General features: G+C 46.1%; 2 protein-coding genes across 3 annotated transcripts; one reads left to right on the top strand and one right to left on the bottom strand.

Annotated features, from left to right (window-relative positions):
* Positions 1–11: 11 nt before the first annotated feature.
* Positions 12–3116, bottom strand: GPR150 (G protein-coupled receptor 150). The gene is made up of 2 exons (XM_062017617.1): positions 2487–3116; positions 12–2343 (listed from the first exon to the last, which is right to left on the bottom strand). The coding sequence occupies exon 2, from the start codon at positions 1254–1256 to the stop codon at positions 12–14; it is 1245 nt and encodes a 414-aa protein (XP_061873601.1). The 5' UTR covers positions 1257–2343; positions 2487–3116.
* On the top strand, positions 2026–7577 carry RFESD (Rieske Fe-S domain containing). 2 transcript variants are annotated; one of them, XM_062019461.1, is made up of 4 exons: positions 2026–2172; positions 6009–6189; positions 6280–6314; positions 6539–7577. In XM_062019461.1, the coding sequence occupies exons 2-4, from the start codon at positions 6048–6050 to the stop codon at positions 6830–6832; spliced, it is 471 nt and encodes a 156-aa protein (XP_061875445.1). In that variant the 5' UTR covers positions 2026–2172; positions 6009–6047; the 3' UTR covers positions 6833–7577. The 2 variants fall into 2 exon arrangements, with proteins under 2 accessions (XP_061875445.1, XP_010199889.1); XM_010201587.2 differs by lacking the exon at positions 2026–2172 and adding an exon at positions 2201–5205.
* The last annotated feature ends 8786 nt before the right edge of the window (positions 7578–16363 follow it).

Below are 16363 nucleotides of genomic sequence, written 5' to 3'. Positions count from 1 at the left end.
GAGAGGGGTTATCACCGCAGAGCCGGCTCAGGCCCTGCCGCTGCGGGCGCCAGCAGCCCGGGGGAGCCCGGGGGGCCGGGGGAACCCGGGGAGCCAGGGGATCCCGGGGAGCCAGGGGATCCCGGGGCGCCGGAGCCGCCGCAGACGCCCGAAGACCCCGCGGTGCCGGCGCGGCGGCGGAGCGAGGGGCGGAACGTGTCCCCGCGGGAGCCTCGGCCGTCCAGCCCCGGGCAGCAGCAGGCGGCGGCAGACGCCGTCTCGGCGCCGCTGAAGCCCCGGCGCAGGCGGCGCGCCGCGGGCCGGCGGCCGTGCAGGAGCAGGCAGGCGTAGGGGTTCAGGGCGCTGCTGGCGGCCGCCACGACGCCCAACGCCGCCAGCGCGTCTCGCCCCCCGGCGCGGGGCGCCGACGCCAGGCCGATCTCCGCGGCGCTGCGAGGCAGGCGGCACAGCACGAAGAGGGCGGTGAGCACCATCGGCAGCCGCAGCGCCCGCGGCCGGGGCGGCCCCGCGCCGCCCCCTGCTCGCCGTCGCCGCCGTCGGGCGGCGCCCGGCCCGGCCGCGCCCCGGGCGCAGGCCCAGCAGAGCAGCCCGGCGGGCGCCAGGAAGCCGGTGGCCACCCCGTAGGCGGCGAAGGCCACGTCGTGCCACCGCGGCAGCTCCTCGAAGACGCTGCGGCAGCGCGGGCCGCCGGTGCGCGAGGCCGGGCGGAAGGCGAAGGCGTGGGGCAGGGCGAGCAGCGGCGCCAGCAGCCAGCCCAGGGCGGCCAGGCCGCCGGCGGGCAGCGCCGGCCGGCGCCGCTCCAGCGCCAGCAGCACCAGCCCGTGGGCCGAGGCCAGCGGCCCGCAGCGCTGCAGCAGCGGCAGCAGGCTGCAGGCGGCGGGGCCCGAGAGCCCGGCGGCGCCGCGGAGCTCGGCCGCCAGCCGCGGCAGCAGCGTCAGCCCGCAGCCCACCAGGTCGGCCAGCGCCAGGTGCCCCACCAGCAGGTCCCGCCGCCGGCGCGGCCGCCCGCCGCACAGCCGCCCCAGCACCAGCGCGTTGCCCACCAGCGCCAGCAGCAGGACGGCGCCGGCCCAGGCCGCCCGCGGGCCGGGGAGCGGCGGCGGGACGCTGCGGGCGGACAGGTTGATGCCGGAGGAGAAGGGCTCCCCCTCCGTCTCCTTCATCGCGCCCGCCCCGTCAGCCATGCGACAGCAGCCACTCGTGCCTCTCAGCCCAGCCGGCGCTCCCCGGAGGCATATATAGGGGCTCCCCGTCATCCGGCACTGGCAGGTGGGCTGCGCTCACAGTGAATCGCACGCCCCCCGCCCCCGCCTCGGCCACCGCCGGGCGTCTTCTCCCTCCGACTCTTTCCGTCTGCACCGGCCCGGCCCCGACAGGCATCTTCTCATCCCCTTCACCACCCAGGACCGTCGGGCACCATTCCCCGGCAGTCCTCTCCCTCACCGGGCGGTCCTGGCAGGTGCCTTCCCCTTGCGATTCTCTCCCCCTGCACCGTCCAAGACTGTCGGGTATCTTCACTCCCTACAACGACCATCTCCGGCAAGCATCTTTCGCCTACGATTCTGTTCTTCTGCACCACCCAGGAATGTCACACACGTTCCCTCGGCGGTCATCATGACCTGTCATCCCCGGCGGGCATCATTCCCCTGCGATTCTTTTTCCCCTCCACCGCCCGGCACCATCGAGCATTTTGCTCCGGTTGCTCAGCAACCTCCTCGCGCCCGCCCCGGCCCCCTCGAGCGGCCTCGGCGCTCCCCGCGGCGCAGCCCCCGCCGGACAGCGGCAGGGCGAGCGGCCGGACCGGGGGGCGAGCAGGGGATGCGCCGCCGCTTGCTGCGGTCGCCGCACCCGAGGGAGCTGCGGGGTCCCGGGGCGTTTCTGCGGGACACGCCGGTCCGCACCCCGCGCTGCAGTGGCATTTCTCCCTTTCCCCAAAGGGTGAAAAGGAGCTAGAGCAGGGTACGGCGGGGAATTACTACGACTCATAAACCCAGTTGTGTCTCTAGCCGGAAAACGAATACTTCTGCTGCTCCCAAATCCCTTCGACAGTCGTTCCCACCAGATGGCACTTGGCTGCAGGGATGCGCGGGCGGCGTGACTCAGAAGATGCAAAATCGGCCAAAATCTTAAGAAAACATTTGGAAAATTCTAGTAGGAAAACAACTTAAAAGTGTATGTATGTGCATAACCTTTCCTCTTTTGATTTAAATATTTTTACATCCATGGGCAGGTGCTGCTCTGGTAGTCAGTAGCTCAGGATTCTGTTGTGGGGCCTGTGGAGGGTTATGTGGGCTGTTGTACTCCACATCTTGTTGGAATGGATGGTTTCACATGATCCTCAGCCTGGAAAAAGAAAACAGGAGCAAGCAAATCTTGTTATTATTTCACATGGAGTGTGATGGAGAGTGTACTTCCCAAGGGGCTGTGGGAAGGCAGGTGGAAACAGTAACATTTTAATGTGCTTTTGATGGGCACGAGATGCTTACCAGCACAGCTGTCCCCTGACCCGCACTCAATAGCCATGGCTACTCTGTTTAAAGAAAGAGAGGAGAAGCAAGTCTTCCATCATGTGGTTCCAGTTTTGGACACCGTGGTGTCCAGATGGCACCGAGACAGTGGCTGAGATGGAAGTGGAACAGGTAACCTCGGGCGGAAACCACCTCGGAGGTCTGTTGCCCTTCCTTTATGCTGGGTCCTATCCCAAACTCAGGAAACTCCTGTAAGAAACTCCCATCTCGTTTTGGTCTTTCACTGCCTCCTGGGTGACTGTAGGGTGAAACCTCTCTTGTGCTTTTCATAATTTGCAGGCACACATCCACTTAATGGATGGGAAGGTGGCCAGCCCTGCAGTAAGAGAGTCTAGTCATGGGTCTTCCCTGACAAGGAGTCCTTACATGCCCTCCTTCTGTAACAGAAGAAAGCTTTTGGCCACCATGTGTTTAACAAACCCAGAACCATATTGATGAGTGTGCTTTGCCTTGAGTGCTTCCTTCTGGAGGGCCTCCAGTGTGCCAAGGCAGCTCATGATCTGCAGTTGGTTGCAGATAAGCACACAAGCCTTGGCTGTAAAATGAAGCTGTTGGCTTCTGATTGCGTATGCTAGTTGTGCCATGTGGGGACTGTAACATGCTATCTGCAACGTGCTGACAGTCTGAGCCAGGCTTGGGTGCTTGGATAATTCATGTATAGAAAATCCAGGCTGACTATAGAAATGTTAACACTAGTTGAGTTGGAGGTTTGGTACCATGTGTTATTTTTATACTGATTTGAACATACATGTGTGTGTTGATATCACAGAATCACAGAGTCACAGAATCTTTAGGGTTGGAAAGAGCCTCGAGAGATAATCTAGTTGAACACCCTTGCCAAAGCAGGACCATAAAGAATAGGTCACACAGGAACTTGTCCAAGAGGGTTTGAATGTCTCCAGAGGAGACTCCACACTCCATCTAAGTAGCCTGTTCCTTGTCCTTGAAAAACTTTCAGTAACTATAGTTAACTTAAGGAAACCAACATACTGGTTATCACACAAAACATCATTGACTGTAATGAGCAGTAGCTTTTTCAGCTCTTTTCACAACTGTTTTTCCACAGGAATTTCATCAGAATTAACGCATCCACTCTCCATCTCCACTCTCACACTCTTCCACAAAGAAATTTCTTTACTGAGAGCATTTACAGAATGAACTAACCCTCTTCTTTATTTGTCCCTATCAACTTCTGTCCCTTTTTCTCCCCTCTAAAAAATTTTAAAAAGCCCTGAACTTAGATTCTACTCTCTATTTCTATATATGTGTATATATATATATGTTGCAGGTACACAGTTATTTTAGTTAACAATTTATCATCACAATTAGTCAAGCACTTGTTAAGCACTTGTTAATCACCTAGTAATGGCTGAATCAATTAGCTAAGCACTTGCAAATAACTCAAACACCTATTGATTAGGTAGGTATTCATTTGAATCACATAAGGATCAAACTGCAAGAGTTACATACCACACCTGATAGAGACCTGTTACCTTAGCTACGAGATCCTGGTGAATGTATTCATTAGGTTACCTTGGCTGTTACCTTAGTTGTTACTAAAACAAAGGGACTGATATCTTTTTTTGACCAATCACTGAGCTTGGAAATTTTGTGTTTGTTGGGAACCAATCAAGGTGAAGGGCTAAATTGATAGATGGACATTTGATGCATGCTTGTGTTGGCAAATGTGATTCTTTTGTTTGAGCTGTATAAAAACCCTGAGAATGGTAACTAACAACGAAGCACGTACGGAGGAGCTATCCCCCGTGTTTTCCCAGCGTTGCATAATAAAGAAGTGCCTGGCTAATCTGCATTCCTGTGTAGGTAAGTTTTTCGCGGTTTCGGATCCGTCAACAGATACACCATTTTTTTAAAGAGGTATCTTCTTAAAAGTGCTTCTAACTGCAGGCTGCTGTGTTTTAAGATTTTGGCTAATTTGTAAAATTTATAGGTAGAGTCAGCCAAAAGGTTATAGTGAAAAACTGGGCATTTCCTACTCTGGTTCTGTGGTTATTATTTTCTGTTTTTCTGAAGAAAATAAGTTTGAGTGCCTTATGTGAATGCCTTATGGGACAGTCCTGTGAGCCCAACAGTGACGTTTCACTTTCTACATAAGACTGGGTCAAAGTTCCCATAAACCAGAGAACAGAGACCCTTTATGGTTGATTGTGTGCAAATCAGATAAAAATCATCCTTGAAAACATCACCCTGTCACTTAGACCAGCCTTCCCAGTGTAACAGTTTATCAGGAAACATGCATTTTCTCATCCCAAATACACACACAACGTGACCTGTGGCTCTGAGCAGGGTTTCAATCCAGTGTGTTGCTTGGCAAAGGCAGTGGTGGCACAGGCTCACAGGGCAGAAGGAACCGGAACCTCTCTTATTCTGTTATCAGCCCAGCTTCAGCTTGTCCCTGCTCCTTATCAGCCTGAGCAGAGCTGGCTCCTGCCGTGCTAAGCCTCCACATGTCCTGCCTCTGATGCTATAGGGGCTGGCCCTGTGGCCTCCAGTTTGCACGTAATAAGAGGCCATGATGCACGCCCTAGCATATGTGAACGAGGCAGGACGGTTGCAATAGGCACAGTGACGAGGGGCAATGCTAGACCTCATTATTCTGAGCCTCCATTTCTTTCTCTGCTTTCTCATCTCCATTGCGATCTGGCATGGACCGAAGGTATGGTGTGGCTCTGCAACCCCTGCAGCAGCAACTCCCTGTTCCCCTTTGCTCTCAGCTTGTACAAATGACTGTTTTCACCCTGTTTTTCCAAGGAAGTAAGGGTAGTAGGGTTGTATGGGGAATTTGGAGGGGACTGGAACACAGTAACTCACTGCCAGCAAATTTGATAGGAAGGCAAGGTTTTTTTTGTAGAACTACTTCTGTCCTCTGCTGGGAGAGGGAGAGTCTATTAGAGTTTTGAAATATGTAAGAGGAGGGAAAAAAGTAGACACATTTGATAAAAAGGCCAGGTTGAATACAGCTTCTCAATAACTTTCTTTTTTTTCCCTTTTGCAGATGAAATTTTTTATCAACTTAGATGTTTATATGTCTACCCATAATATCATTTAAAGAGCACTGGATTTACCTGTAAATGTTGCTCATTGCATAGCTAAGTTATGTAATATTTTACATTTAGTCCTTGTATTTGTTTGCATATAAGTTTAGAGGGGAGGTGGCAATTAAACTGCAGAGTAAATGAATAGTGATTGAGAATTTATCTTTGTTCAGCCTCAGGTATCAGGTTTGCAACAGCTGGTTTTCCTAATCCTGGTTCTGTTAGTGAACATGTTGGCCAAACTTTTATCACCAAACTCCTGTGCTTTGCTTCATCTGCATGTTGATAGTCCTTTACAAAAACTTCTCCTGTCATCTCACGTGTTCAATGGGTCAGGGTTTTCTCTGTAACTGAGGCATCCATTCTACACATAGAAATCCAAACTGCTGTGTAAGTGGATTTTTTTTTTTGTGTGTGTTTGAAGGATGTGGATTTGCAAAGCTCCGGCACAGGAACAGCTGAAATGGAGCCAGATGGTCTTATATTACTTGGCAAAGAGGATGACATAAAGAAGTCCCAAAGAATAACAGCCAAAGTCAATGGCAGAGAAGTTGTTGTTTTCTACCACAAAGGGAAATTTCATGCTATGGACTCTCGCTGCTATCGTAAGATATTTGTACATATGATCTCAATGTTGCAGCAATTAAGCATAAGCTATGTTGTATAAACTAATAGTGTGTTCTGCCATGTTTCAGATGAAGGTGGCCCTTTGTGTCTTGGAGAAATAGAGGTGAGTATAATAAAAATCACTCTGCAGCATGCAGTCATGTGAAAACTCTTGTGCATTTTTAAAAATACTTTTATCTGAACATAACATCAAAAGAAGTGGTTGTACATGTAAAACAGCAGACAGACAGACAGCTAAATCACCAAACAAGTATTTTGTCCTAGAGATTCTTCCAGAAAAAGAACCAGAAATTGATAACTTGATATTTTTTCTTCTTCTTCTTTCAGGATATTGATGGTCAAGCATGTATTGTTTGTCCTTGGCATAAGTATGTAATTACTTTGGAAACAGGAGAAGGATTATATGAAGGAATAAACCCTTTGGAGCCATCACCAACACCAAAGTGGCAATCAAAAGGAGTCAAACAAAGGATCCATAAAGTCATAATAGTTAATGGAAACGTTTATGCGAGTCCTCCAGATTTGTCTGTAAGCTTTGACTCTGATTATTTTGCTGAGAAGTATAAAAAAGGTGGTGATTTAGCTATCAAAAAACAAAGTGACTCACAAGCAGCAAAGTAAGTCACAGCCAGGGAGCAGAATCATGGTGAATGCCCCAGTGAAGAACCATTGTTGTGAAATGCAAATATACTGTGGCCACAAAGATTGCCTCCAGAATTAAATTCTAGTGTTATGTTAAGGAATTGAAACATATAGAATGGGGTAAGATAAGAATCTCTTGTCAGAAATGTGATTGATCTTGTGCCAATGATTTTTTTTTGCACTTGCATTTGGAAAAGGCGTATTTACAGCAGAATGCTTCATCATATTTGATATTTTAGAAATCCTATTTTGCGAGAATTGTTTTAATTTTTATGAGAGAATATGTTCTGTTATTGCCTATAAAACACATTTACTTAAAGAGTCAGATATAAAAGGTTATGTTTATATACTTAACAGTTTAAACTTATAATGTCTTCTGTATAAATGACGTGGAAATTTAAAACTTTTTAGATACATGAGTAATCTCTGGATGTTTATTAAGTGCCACAAAGAGAAGCACAAAACCTGAGCACATTTTAGTGAGCTCTTTTATGCCTATTTGCATATTACTACTGTGAGTCCTTAGAGTATTTTCTATCTCCTTATTGAACTCCTTTCAGTAATTTATCAAATAATATGACAATAATTTTTCATCTATGGCTTGTTCTTCCTGATTCTATTGGATAAGGAGGAAGTTTTTGGGGATAAAGACCTGATACATAATGTAGTGGCTCTTGTTGTTTTTTGTTTGTTGTAAATACATTTTTATACATTCCTTTGAAAACGTGTGCTTTTTGCTCTGAGCCAAAAGTTGGTTTCTCTAGTTGCACTCACTGTGTAGTTGTCAGATGTACTTTGATCAGCCATCTAAGAAACTTTCCCTCCAAGCTGTGCTGGATGAGGGGGAAAGCTGGGCTCTGGCACTGAGTGGGTTCCCTTCCCTTCCCTTCCCTTCCCTTCCCTTCCCTTCCCTTCCCTTCCCTTCCCTTCCCTTCCCTTCCCTTCCCTTCCCTTCCCTTCCCTTCCCTTCCCTTCCCTTCCCTTCCCTTCCCTTCCCTTCCCTTCCCTTCCCTTCCCTTCCCTTCCCTTCCCTTCCCTTCCCTTCCCTTCCCTTCCCTTCCCTCACCCACTTACCCACACCTATGACAAAACTTAACAGTGGATCTCTTCCTATGGAAAGCTGTGGATCATATATAAGTCTTGTAGGATCTTCAGGCATACCTGCATTGACTCATGTGATTGCTTAGATGGTATTTTTATGGTTTTCTTTTTTGAAAGTGCTGCACTAATAGAAATTGAATGTTTACATTAATTAATTTAAATTTAAGGAAGTACCAGTTATGAGTAATATGCTATTGCCTATATGACATTTAGTAGAATGTTAGTAACAGCAAGTTTTACTGGGAAGTTTAATGAATATGTTCATATAAGTGATAAGAGTGCTTATGCTTTTGTAGAATTTAATTTTCTGGCTAAAATCCACCAAAGTATTTAATCATGTCTTTCCTGTTAATCAAATGAAACCAGTGGAACTACATCTCAAGCCTCTCCTCTCCTCTCCTCTCCTCTCCTCTCCTCTCCTCTCCTCTCCTCTCCTCTCCTCTCCTCTCCTCTCCTCTCCTCTCCTCTCCTCTCCTCTCCTCTTCTCGCTGTCCAGAGAACCACTGGTGGGATGGAGGATGGCTGAAACTTTGCTGTTTGCAATTAGAGACTAATAGTGGGATCAGGAGGAAATCAAGGAGCAGTTGAGTTAAGGCAGCCAGTCTGTGGTGGCATTTAAGGGACAAAGAAGAGACAGAAGGAATGAGTAGCTGTGGGCAAGAGACCAAAAAGTCACTGGGTGGGTAATTAGAGCTTCCTGAGAGTGATGTTAAGATGAACCTTCCAAATCATTCGGGAGGAGTGTTTTGTGTGTGATTGTTTTGGGGTTTAGTTTAATGTGACAAATGAGCAAACACCATCTGTTTTCTTGTCATTAATCAGTCAGGAAAAGAACAGAGAAATAAATTTTGTGCTTTGGATTGAAAATGTTCATGATGACTCTGTGAGACATTCAGGCTCTATAAGCTGCTTTCATAAGCACTTTGAACAGAATAAACAAGAAATATTTATCCTATTATGGAGCCACCTTTTTGAAAAAGACAGATGAAAACTATGAAAACTGTAGCAGTTTGAACTGTAGCTTGAGCCTTGACCTGATGTAGCTGCACTGTAATCCTTAATTAAGCAATACTGACTGTAAGTTTGGATGCTGTATGTTTTCTTTCTGCATTTTCCATGTTCTGCAATGTCCCCTTGACTTCATTTAGTGCTGCATGTGAGGGAAATGACACCTTCAATGTAAAAAGTGTTATCAAATTGGGTTTGAAAATGTGATGAACGTTCTCCACATGGAGCCCATACATTGAGGAGAGCAGTCTTTGCAGGCAAGGAGGTCTCACCAGACACGGGAAAATATCTGCTCTGTAGGAAAGTAGTTTTAAAACCAACTTTTCATTGTCAAAGCCCTCTTCAATAGCTTTGTACAGTTCTTAATTTCATGCCTAAGCTTGGAATGAAACCAGGTCTGAAGTTTGGACCTCCACTTTCCAATGTGATTAGGAAAAGTAACTCACATTGTTCCTGTGCTAAATGTAAAACAGGGGCTGTGAGAGCCAGCACTTGACAATTCCCAAGTGCCCCATCACTCTGCTTGCTCAGCTTGGCACCTGCTTTCCAAGGTTGCTAGAGGAAGCAGGGGATGGAGAATGGAAAAAAAATTGCTAGAGAGGTACTTGAGACCCTGGTTGTGTGTGGGGAGAAGGTACATGATCAGGGAGGCCGCTTTTTACTGGCAGAGCTGTGGGAGAGCCAGTCCCATGGTGGATCCATCCATGGGGTCTCCCTGGCCCCAGTTGCATCAGGTGACCAGGGCAAGGGGTTTTCTGCTAGGCCAGCAAGTTCATCCTGCTCTGCCATGAGGGAGTAAGGGAGGCTTAGGGGTAAGTGATGGGTTAGATCGGTTCTTTGAGCTTTGTCCAGCAAATGTGTTTTGTATGGAATTTATTGGTGCTAATCTCACTGTGTGGAATTTTTTACTTGAATGAAGAAATAGGCACAGTTTTCAACATCTGACCTCTATAAATTGCTGAATTGGGCACTGAATAAAGTGATGCAGATTCACAATTAGCCTATTAGTGACTCTTCTTCCCTGAGGTGAAGAGAATTTCCTGACAAGCACTGGCTGTGAAGCCTAAACTGTGGGATTGTTCTGCTAGAAGTGTTGTTTGAGAGGTATGGTTTGTTGTTACAAAACATAGTGGTTAGAAACCCAAGCTTTATGAAGGAAAGACTCTTCCAGAAATAATCATCCTACTTGAAAGTTGTGCTACAATGTGTGCTGTCCTTGAGAAAGAGTTGGAATTTGTTTAAATCTTCAGATTTCCATGAACAAATGAAACTACTTTGCATGTGGCCTTCCGTGTGCTCTTGGTGTTTTGCTCAGGCTGTGATTGACTAAGGACTCAGACATCACAGAGATTAAAGGTAAAGGCATTATGTTTTCATTAAGCCAGACATTGTAGTTGGATAAAAAAGTCCTAAAGCTTTTAGGCAGAATAAAGTAGGACTGCAGTGCCTGACAGCTCTTTTGATTTATTCATGTTTTTAAATTAGTTGTTTAATAGGCGATAATATCTTTGGCTGCAACATTCTGCTTTGATTTTGATAAATGTCCAAGATGCATCCTGTTTCAAGTATCATATATTTTTATTATAGTGCATACTGAATATCCTGAAAAAAATACATGCTTATTTGGCACAGATATCTCCATGAAAAATAGCATAATTGTGTGCCCACATTTTGGCCCACGAAAGCACAGAAGGTGCAGGGGGAGAAATGGCCTTGGGATGTTCCCACCACTGTACTGGCTTAGCACCCAAGGAACCAGCACTGTCATCTGAATTTGGAGACTAACAGGTGTTCAGAATGAATCAAAACTCCCAGGAGGCTGTGTCACCTTGCAGCCCTCACAATATTTTTCGTGATGCTCAGCACTGAGAGACAGCATTTTGGAGATGCAGGTGTTCACAAAAAATTTTCATTATCAGCTTGCATGTGCTCAGTGAAAAGGAGGCTTCATGTTAACTAAGTTCATGGGCAAGGGCAAGTGCAAGGTCCTACACCTGGGCTGAGGCAATCCAAAATGTCAGTACAGGTTGAGGGATGACAGGATCAAGAGCAGCCCTGCCAAGAGGGACCTGAAGGTACAAGGAAATGAAAAACAGGCCATGACCCAGCAATGTGGGCTTGCAGCCCAAAATTGGCAACCATATCTCAGGCTGCATCTGAAGCAGCATGGCCAGCAGGTCTAGGGAGGAATTTCTCCATCTCTGCTTCGCTCTGGTGAGATCTCCCTGCAGTGCTACCTCCAGCTCTGAGGCACCACATGGAGCTGTTGGAGAAAGTCCAGCGGAGGCTGAGAGAGTTTGGAATGTTCAGCCTGGGGAAGAGCAGGCTGTCTGTATTGCAGCCTTTCAATATATAAAGGGAACTTATGAGAAAGATGGAGAGAGACTTATACCAGGGCCTGCAGTGGCAGGACAAGGGGCAATGGTTTCAAACTGAAAAGGGGGAGGTTTATGGTGGACATAATGGAGACTTTTTTTTTTTTTACCATGAAGGTGGTGAGGAAAGTGGGAGATGCTCCATCCCTGGAAGTATTCAAGGGCAGGCTGGATGTGGCTTTGAGCACCATGGTCTAGTGGAAGGTGTTGCTGCCCACGACAGTGAGTTGGCTTAGGTGGCCTGTAAAGGTCTCTTCCAACCCGAATCATTCTGTGATTCTAAAGACTGTACACCTCATTAACTTTTCCATTGCTTTTTAAAGAACTGCTAACTGATTAACTATAGAGACAAAACACAGGGACATTTAGAAACGTGCTATTTTTGTGTTCATCTCTTATCCCAATGGATAACAGCCTTTGTAATTTGGACAATGCAAGCTTCAATGGTTCACTTTTATTGATGTCTTTTAGAAAATGTTTCTTTGCTGTGCAGAATGGAATAATCTTTCTCAAGAACATTCATAGCAGTAAAATACAGTAAGTCAATAAAATTGTCTCATAGAGCTTGCATTTTCAAATGTTATCAGCCAAATCATAGAATCACAGAATGATAGAATGGTAGGGGTTGGATCCTTAAATAGTTTTATCTGTACTTCATAGCTGTGAAACTGAAACAGAAATGATTATTTGAAATGTTTCCTAGTTTTCATATCTACTGTTTTCCTCTAGAAAAATGTATCAGTACTGAAAAAAAATCCAACAAACTAAACCACATTTCTGGCATTTACCCAAACACCTTCCCCATATCTCCCAGTTGCAAAATCGGAACAACAAGGAATCCAGAAATGCCTTCAAGCTAAACAAACATGACTTTTTTTGTCTTTTTTAGCTCAAAAGAGACAAAAACAGAGCTTTTCTAAATCCCTTTACTGAAGCAGCACAGCCCATGGTGGCTGCCCCTTGCAAAGGGCAGTGGTTATGCTCTGTAATGGTGATGACTACCTTTTCCATTACCTAAGCAATGACATATTTAGCTACTTCTTACACAGAGGAAACTGCTTTCCAGAAAGTTCCTGAGCCCTCCCTTCACCCAGCACTGCAGAGCTCACCTGGAGCTGTGGTCAGAACCCAAAGGGAGAGTGCATTCATTCACAGGCTGCCACTGGTGTCTAATGAAGCCTGTAGATCCTTGAGAAGTAGTCCCTGCTATAGCTGCCATGACTCAGCTGGTTGCCAGCAAAAGCAGGTGGATGGTCTGTGCCCGTTCCTGTGATGGCTTTGCTCAGAGTGTTTTGCAAACAGTTGTTGGTGGCTGCATGGCAAGGCTGGGGCCCTGTGTCAGTGTTGCTTGTAGACCTGCTGAGTAGCTGGGAATTAGTCACTGAGTGAGTGACAGAGGAAGATGGGGTTCCCATTGGGCCCTCCAAGTCCCTTTATAAAGGAGCTGCAGGTGGCAAGAGAGGCAGTTGGAATATCATTTTTTTCAGCCAGAGTTTTGCAAGTGAAATAAAAAGTATAGCTTCACCTTAGGACCCCTGACAAACCCCTAGTGTTTAACATGAAACAAACTTCTGTAATGTTAACTCTATTCCTCAGGAGCAGCATAAAGAATGAATACCAGAAACAAAATTGCAGTCAAGGTTTTTCACTTATCACCCATCTTAAAGTTTTCTCACAGCCAGGGAAACAGAATAATGGAGGGCAAGGAGCCTGACATCCAGCAAACCTCAAGACTTTATTTCAAAGGAGAGGAACCGAGTTTCCAAAACATACAGCCCTCACTCTTTGCAAGATCTTTTTTAACCCCGCAGCACTTGACAGTGTACAAGTCTGACAACCAACTGTAGCTATGTCCTGTCCTGTTGGATGTGGGGAATATGTGATGAAATGGGATCTTGCACAATGCTGTGTGGTACCTGGGAAGGGTACCTAGTCACAGGTTTCTTTTAATTTGGAATAAGAGGTTCTGCACACTAAACAATCTTTCTCTGTAAAGCTCAAGATGATAGGCTCATGGTGATTGGTGAATGGCAAATGACAGCTGTGAGACCATTTCTTCATTCTAATGTTCATTTTTTTTCAGAATTGGATAACCTCGGTTCCATTAGACAAATTTAAACCCTACAATTTAGCGGTGTTGTAGCAGCTTGAAATCTGTGGTTTTGTATGTGACTGAGCAATACTTTTTGAAGTCATGGCTTCGTTTGTCTGTGAAGCACAACCTGAACTGCACTCCCATCCTACCGTACATGCACAGTTCATTGTCTCCTGGTGTGAAGCAGTAGAAGAGTCAAGTCTGACACCACCTTTCTTCAAATGCAAATCTGTGGCAGCTTTAAAGTTAGGGATAAAACTTCAAAGACAGGAGATTTTTACTGAAAGTTCATGTACCAAGATCTCATACTACTCCCCAATCAGTGCTTGCTGATGCAAAAGCAACTTCAGCAAAAGTCATTAAGTGAGCAAAAACACGGGTATATGTACTGCTTTGCAGGATTAAAGACCTTCTGTCCAGTAGTTTTCTTGTTTTCTGTTTCATATTCTCTGTTGATCACACTTTACCTTAATTGCTCTGTGTATGTCTCATCTGTACCACTGTAATATTCAAGTTTTCATTGAAAAACATATAATAATTTTCTAGCAAGATCAAAGAATAGTGACCCCCATTATTATTGGCAAATGAGACAAAAAATAACATAAATGGTGCTTGTTAACTTCAGGTCCAGTCCTAAATCTCTGAGCTGAGATACTGAAAACCTGTTTGGTTTTGTTCTGAGTACATAATACCACACAGCTCTTTTATGTGAAACAACAGCTTTCTTCAGTGGTTTTCAGGTAAGCACCCTGTACTTAAATGAGTCATAGAACAAAATGTCAAATAAATAAGAGATGTACAGTTAGTCATTGCCCATTCACGTTTGTTTCAAGTGACTTTCCTAATAAGAGTAATGAGAAATTTTCACATCTCTAATGAACACATTCACTCAGTCTGTGACAGCATGCTGCTAAGTTTTGAGACAAGAACCTTTTTAAGGCTATCATGGTTGTAGTTGCTATCCCAACCCCATGCTATTACCTTGGTTAATGATTTAGACTTGGGAGTCTACATCCTTGCTTCCTCTTAAACTGGAATGTAACAAGAGAGTTAACACACACTGCAGCAAAGATGAGAAGGTGGAAGGTGAATGTTCACAGAGACTCAGGCTGTTTAGTGGGAGCTGCTGCACTGGTGACCCAGTTGCCTTCTGATTTCTGAGCTTTTTCCATGCCTTATGTGGAGCAGTCACAGTTTCTTGGGACCTGAGTTCAGCATTGCAGCATCACTGCACTCCTCTGGTGCAAATGCCACAGGATACGGATTAAACTCCAGCTGAAGGTCTAGGGGAGAGAGAGACCACGTTGGAGGGTAAACAGGTAAAACTTGGCTTTTGTGGAGACATTGCCTGTCCAGAGCACTCTGAGCTGCTGGAAACCCAGCAGGCCTTAATCAAAGTGTATGATGAACAATTAGTATACAGCTAATTACAACAGATTACACTGTTTCTAAAGAAATTCAATTCCACCAGCACAATGACTTTAATGTGCTCAAGTAGTTAGGCTTTTAGTTTTAAAAACTTACTTGGCAATATGCAACTGTGGAGGTACAGGGAAGTGTGGCAAAATAAAGGGAAAAAGGTCAATAAGAACAGACAAATGTATATTAGTTGACTCTAGTAGAACAGAAGGTTTGAAAACAATCTGGGAAGGTCTATGATAGTATTGAAAACAAATAAACAAGAAATAACAGCACAGGTTCTGTTTAAAACACAAATGTCACTTTAACATCACTCTGCTGATGTTTTCGTATCTTTTAATTATTTTTTTCACTTGTACTTGCCAATAATAATGTTAATTATTGTATTTATAAGGCTCATTTTGCCATTATGTTCAATAACAAAAAATTATTTTTAAAAGAAGTTTTGCTGTAATTTATGGTATTATGTAAGAGGCTTCCTTCTCAAATATAGAGTCATTTAAGCTATATCAGAAAATCCTGTTGTTCCTTTAGCTGCTTGCATTACATTCTCACCCTGCAGCTGACATAATTTCCAGTTCCAAACCATCTAATACTACTGGCCCAAGTCCTCCAAGTCCACTTTATAATGTCCTACTAGAGGGAATGATAATGACATCCATTTTCTGGAGTGCACAACCGGCTGGCTGGATGAGGGGAGAGCAGCAGATGTCATCTACCTTGACTTCAGCAAGGCTTTTGACACCGTCTCCCATAACATCCTCATCAGAAAGCTCAAGCAGTGTGGCTTGGATGAGAGGACAGTGAGGTGGATCGAGAGCTGGCTAAATGACAGAGCCCAGAGGGTGGTGATCAATGGCACAGAATCGAGTTGGAGGCCTGTGGCCAGTGGAGTTCCACAGGGATCGGTTCTGGGGCCAGTCTTGCTCAACATCTTCATCAATGACCTGGATGAGGGGACAGAGTGTACCCTCAGCAAGTTGGTTGATGACACCAAACTGGGAGGACTGGCTGATTCCCCAGAAGGCTGTGCTGCCATTCAGTGGGATCTTAACTGCCTCGAGAGTTGGGCAGAGAGGAACCTCATGAGGTTTAACAAGGACAAGGGCAGAATCCTGTACCTGGGAAGGAACAATTCCATTGACAAGTACAGGCTGGGGATTGACCTGCTGGAGAGCAGCACCGTGGAAAGGGACCTGGGACTTCTAGTTGACAGCAAACTAACCGTGAGCCAGCAATGTGCCCTTGTGGCCAAGAAGGCCAATGGCACCCTGGGATGCATCAAGAAGAGTGTAGCCAGTACGGCGAGGGAGGTTCTCCTCCCCCTCTACTCTGCCCTGCTGAGGCCTCATCTGGAGTCCTGTGTCTGGTTCTGGGCTCCCCAGCTCAAGAGGGACAGGGAACTGCTGGAGAGAGTCCAACGCAGGGTCACCAAGATGATCAGGGGACTGGAGCATATTCCTTATGAGGAAGGGCTGGGGTTAGTAGGTCAAGAGAAGCCTCCTCCTCCTC

The sequence above is a fragment of the Colius striatus genome, chromosome Z, assembly GCF_028858725.1.
Source record: "Colius striatus isolate bColStr4 chromosome Z, bColStr4.1.hap1, whole genome shotgun sequence".
In the NCBI taxonomy this organism is placed as follows: Eukaryota; Metazoa; Chordata; class Aves; order Coliiformes; family Coliidae; genus Colius; species Colius striatus.
Note: the sequence above shows the minus strand (reverse complement) of the source record. Positions and strands in the feature narration are given on the sequence as shown.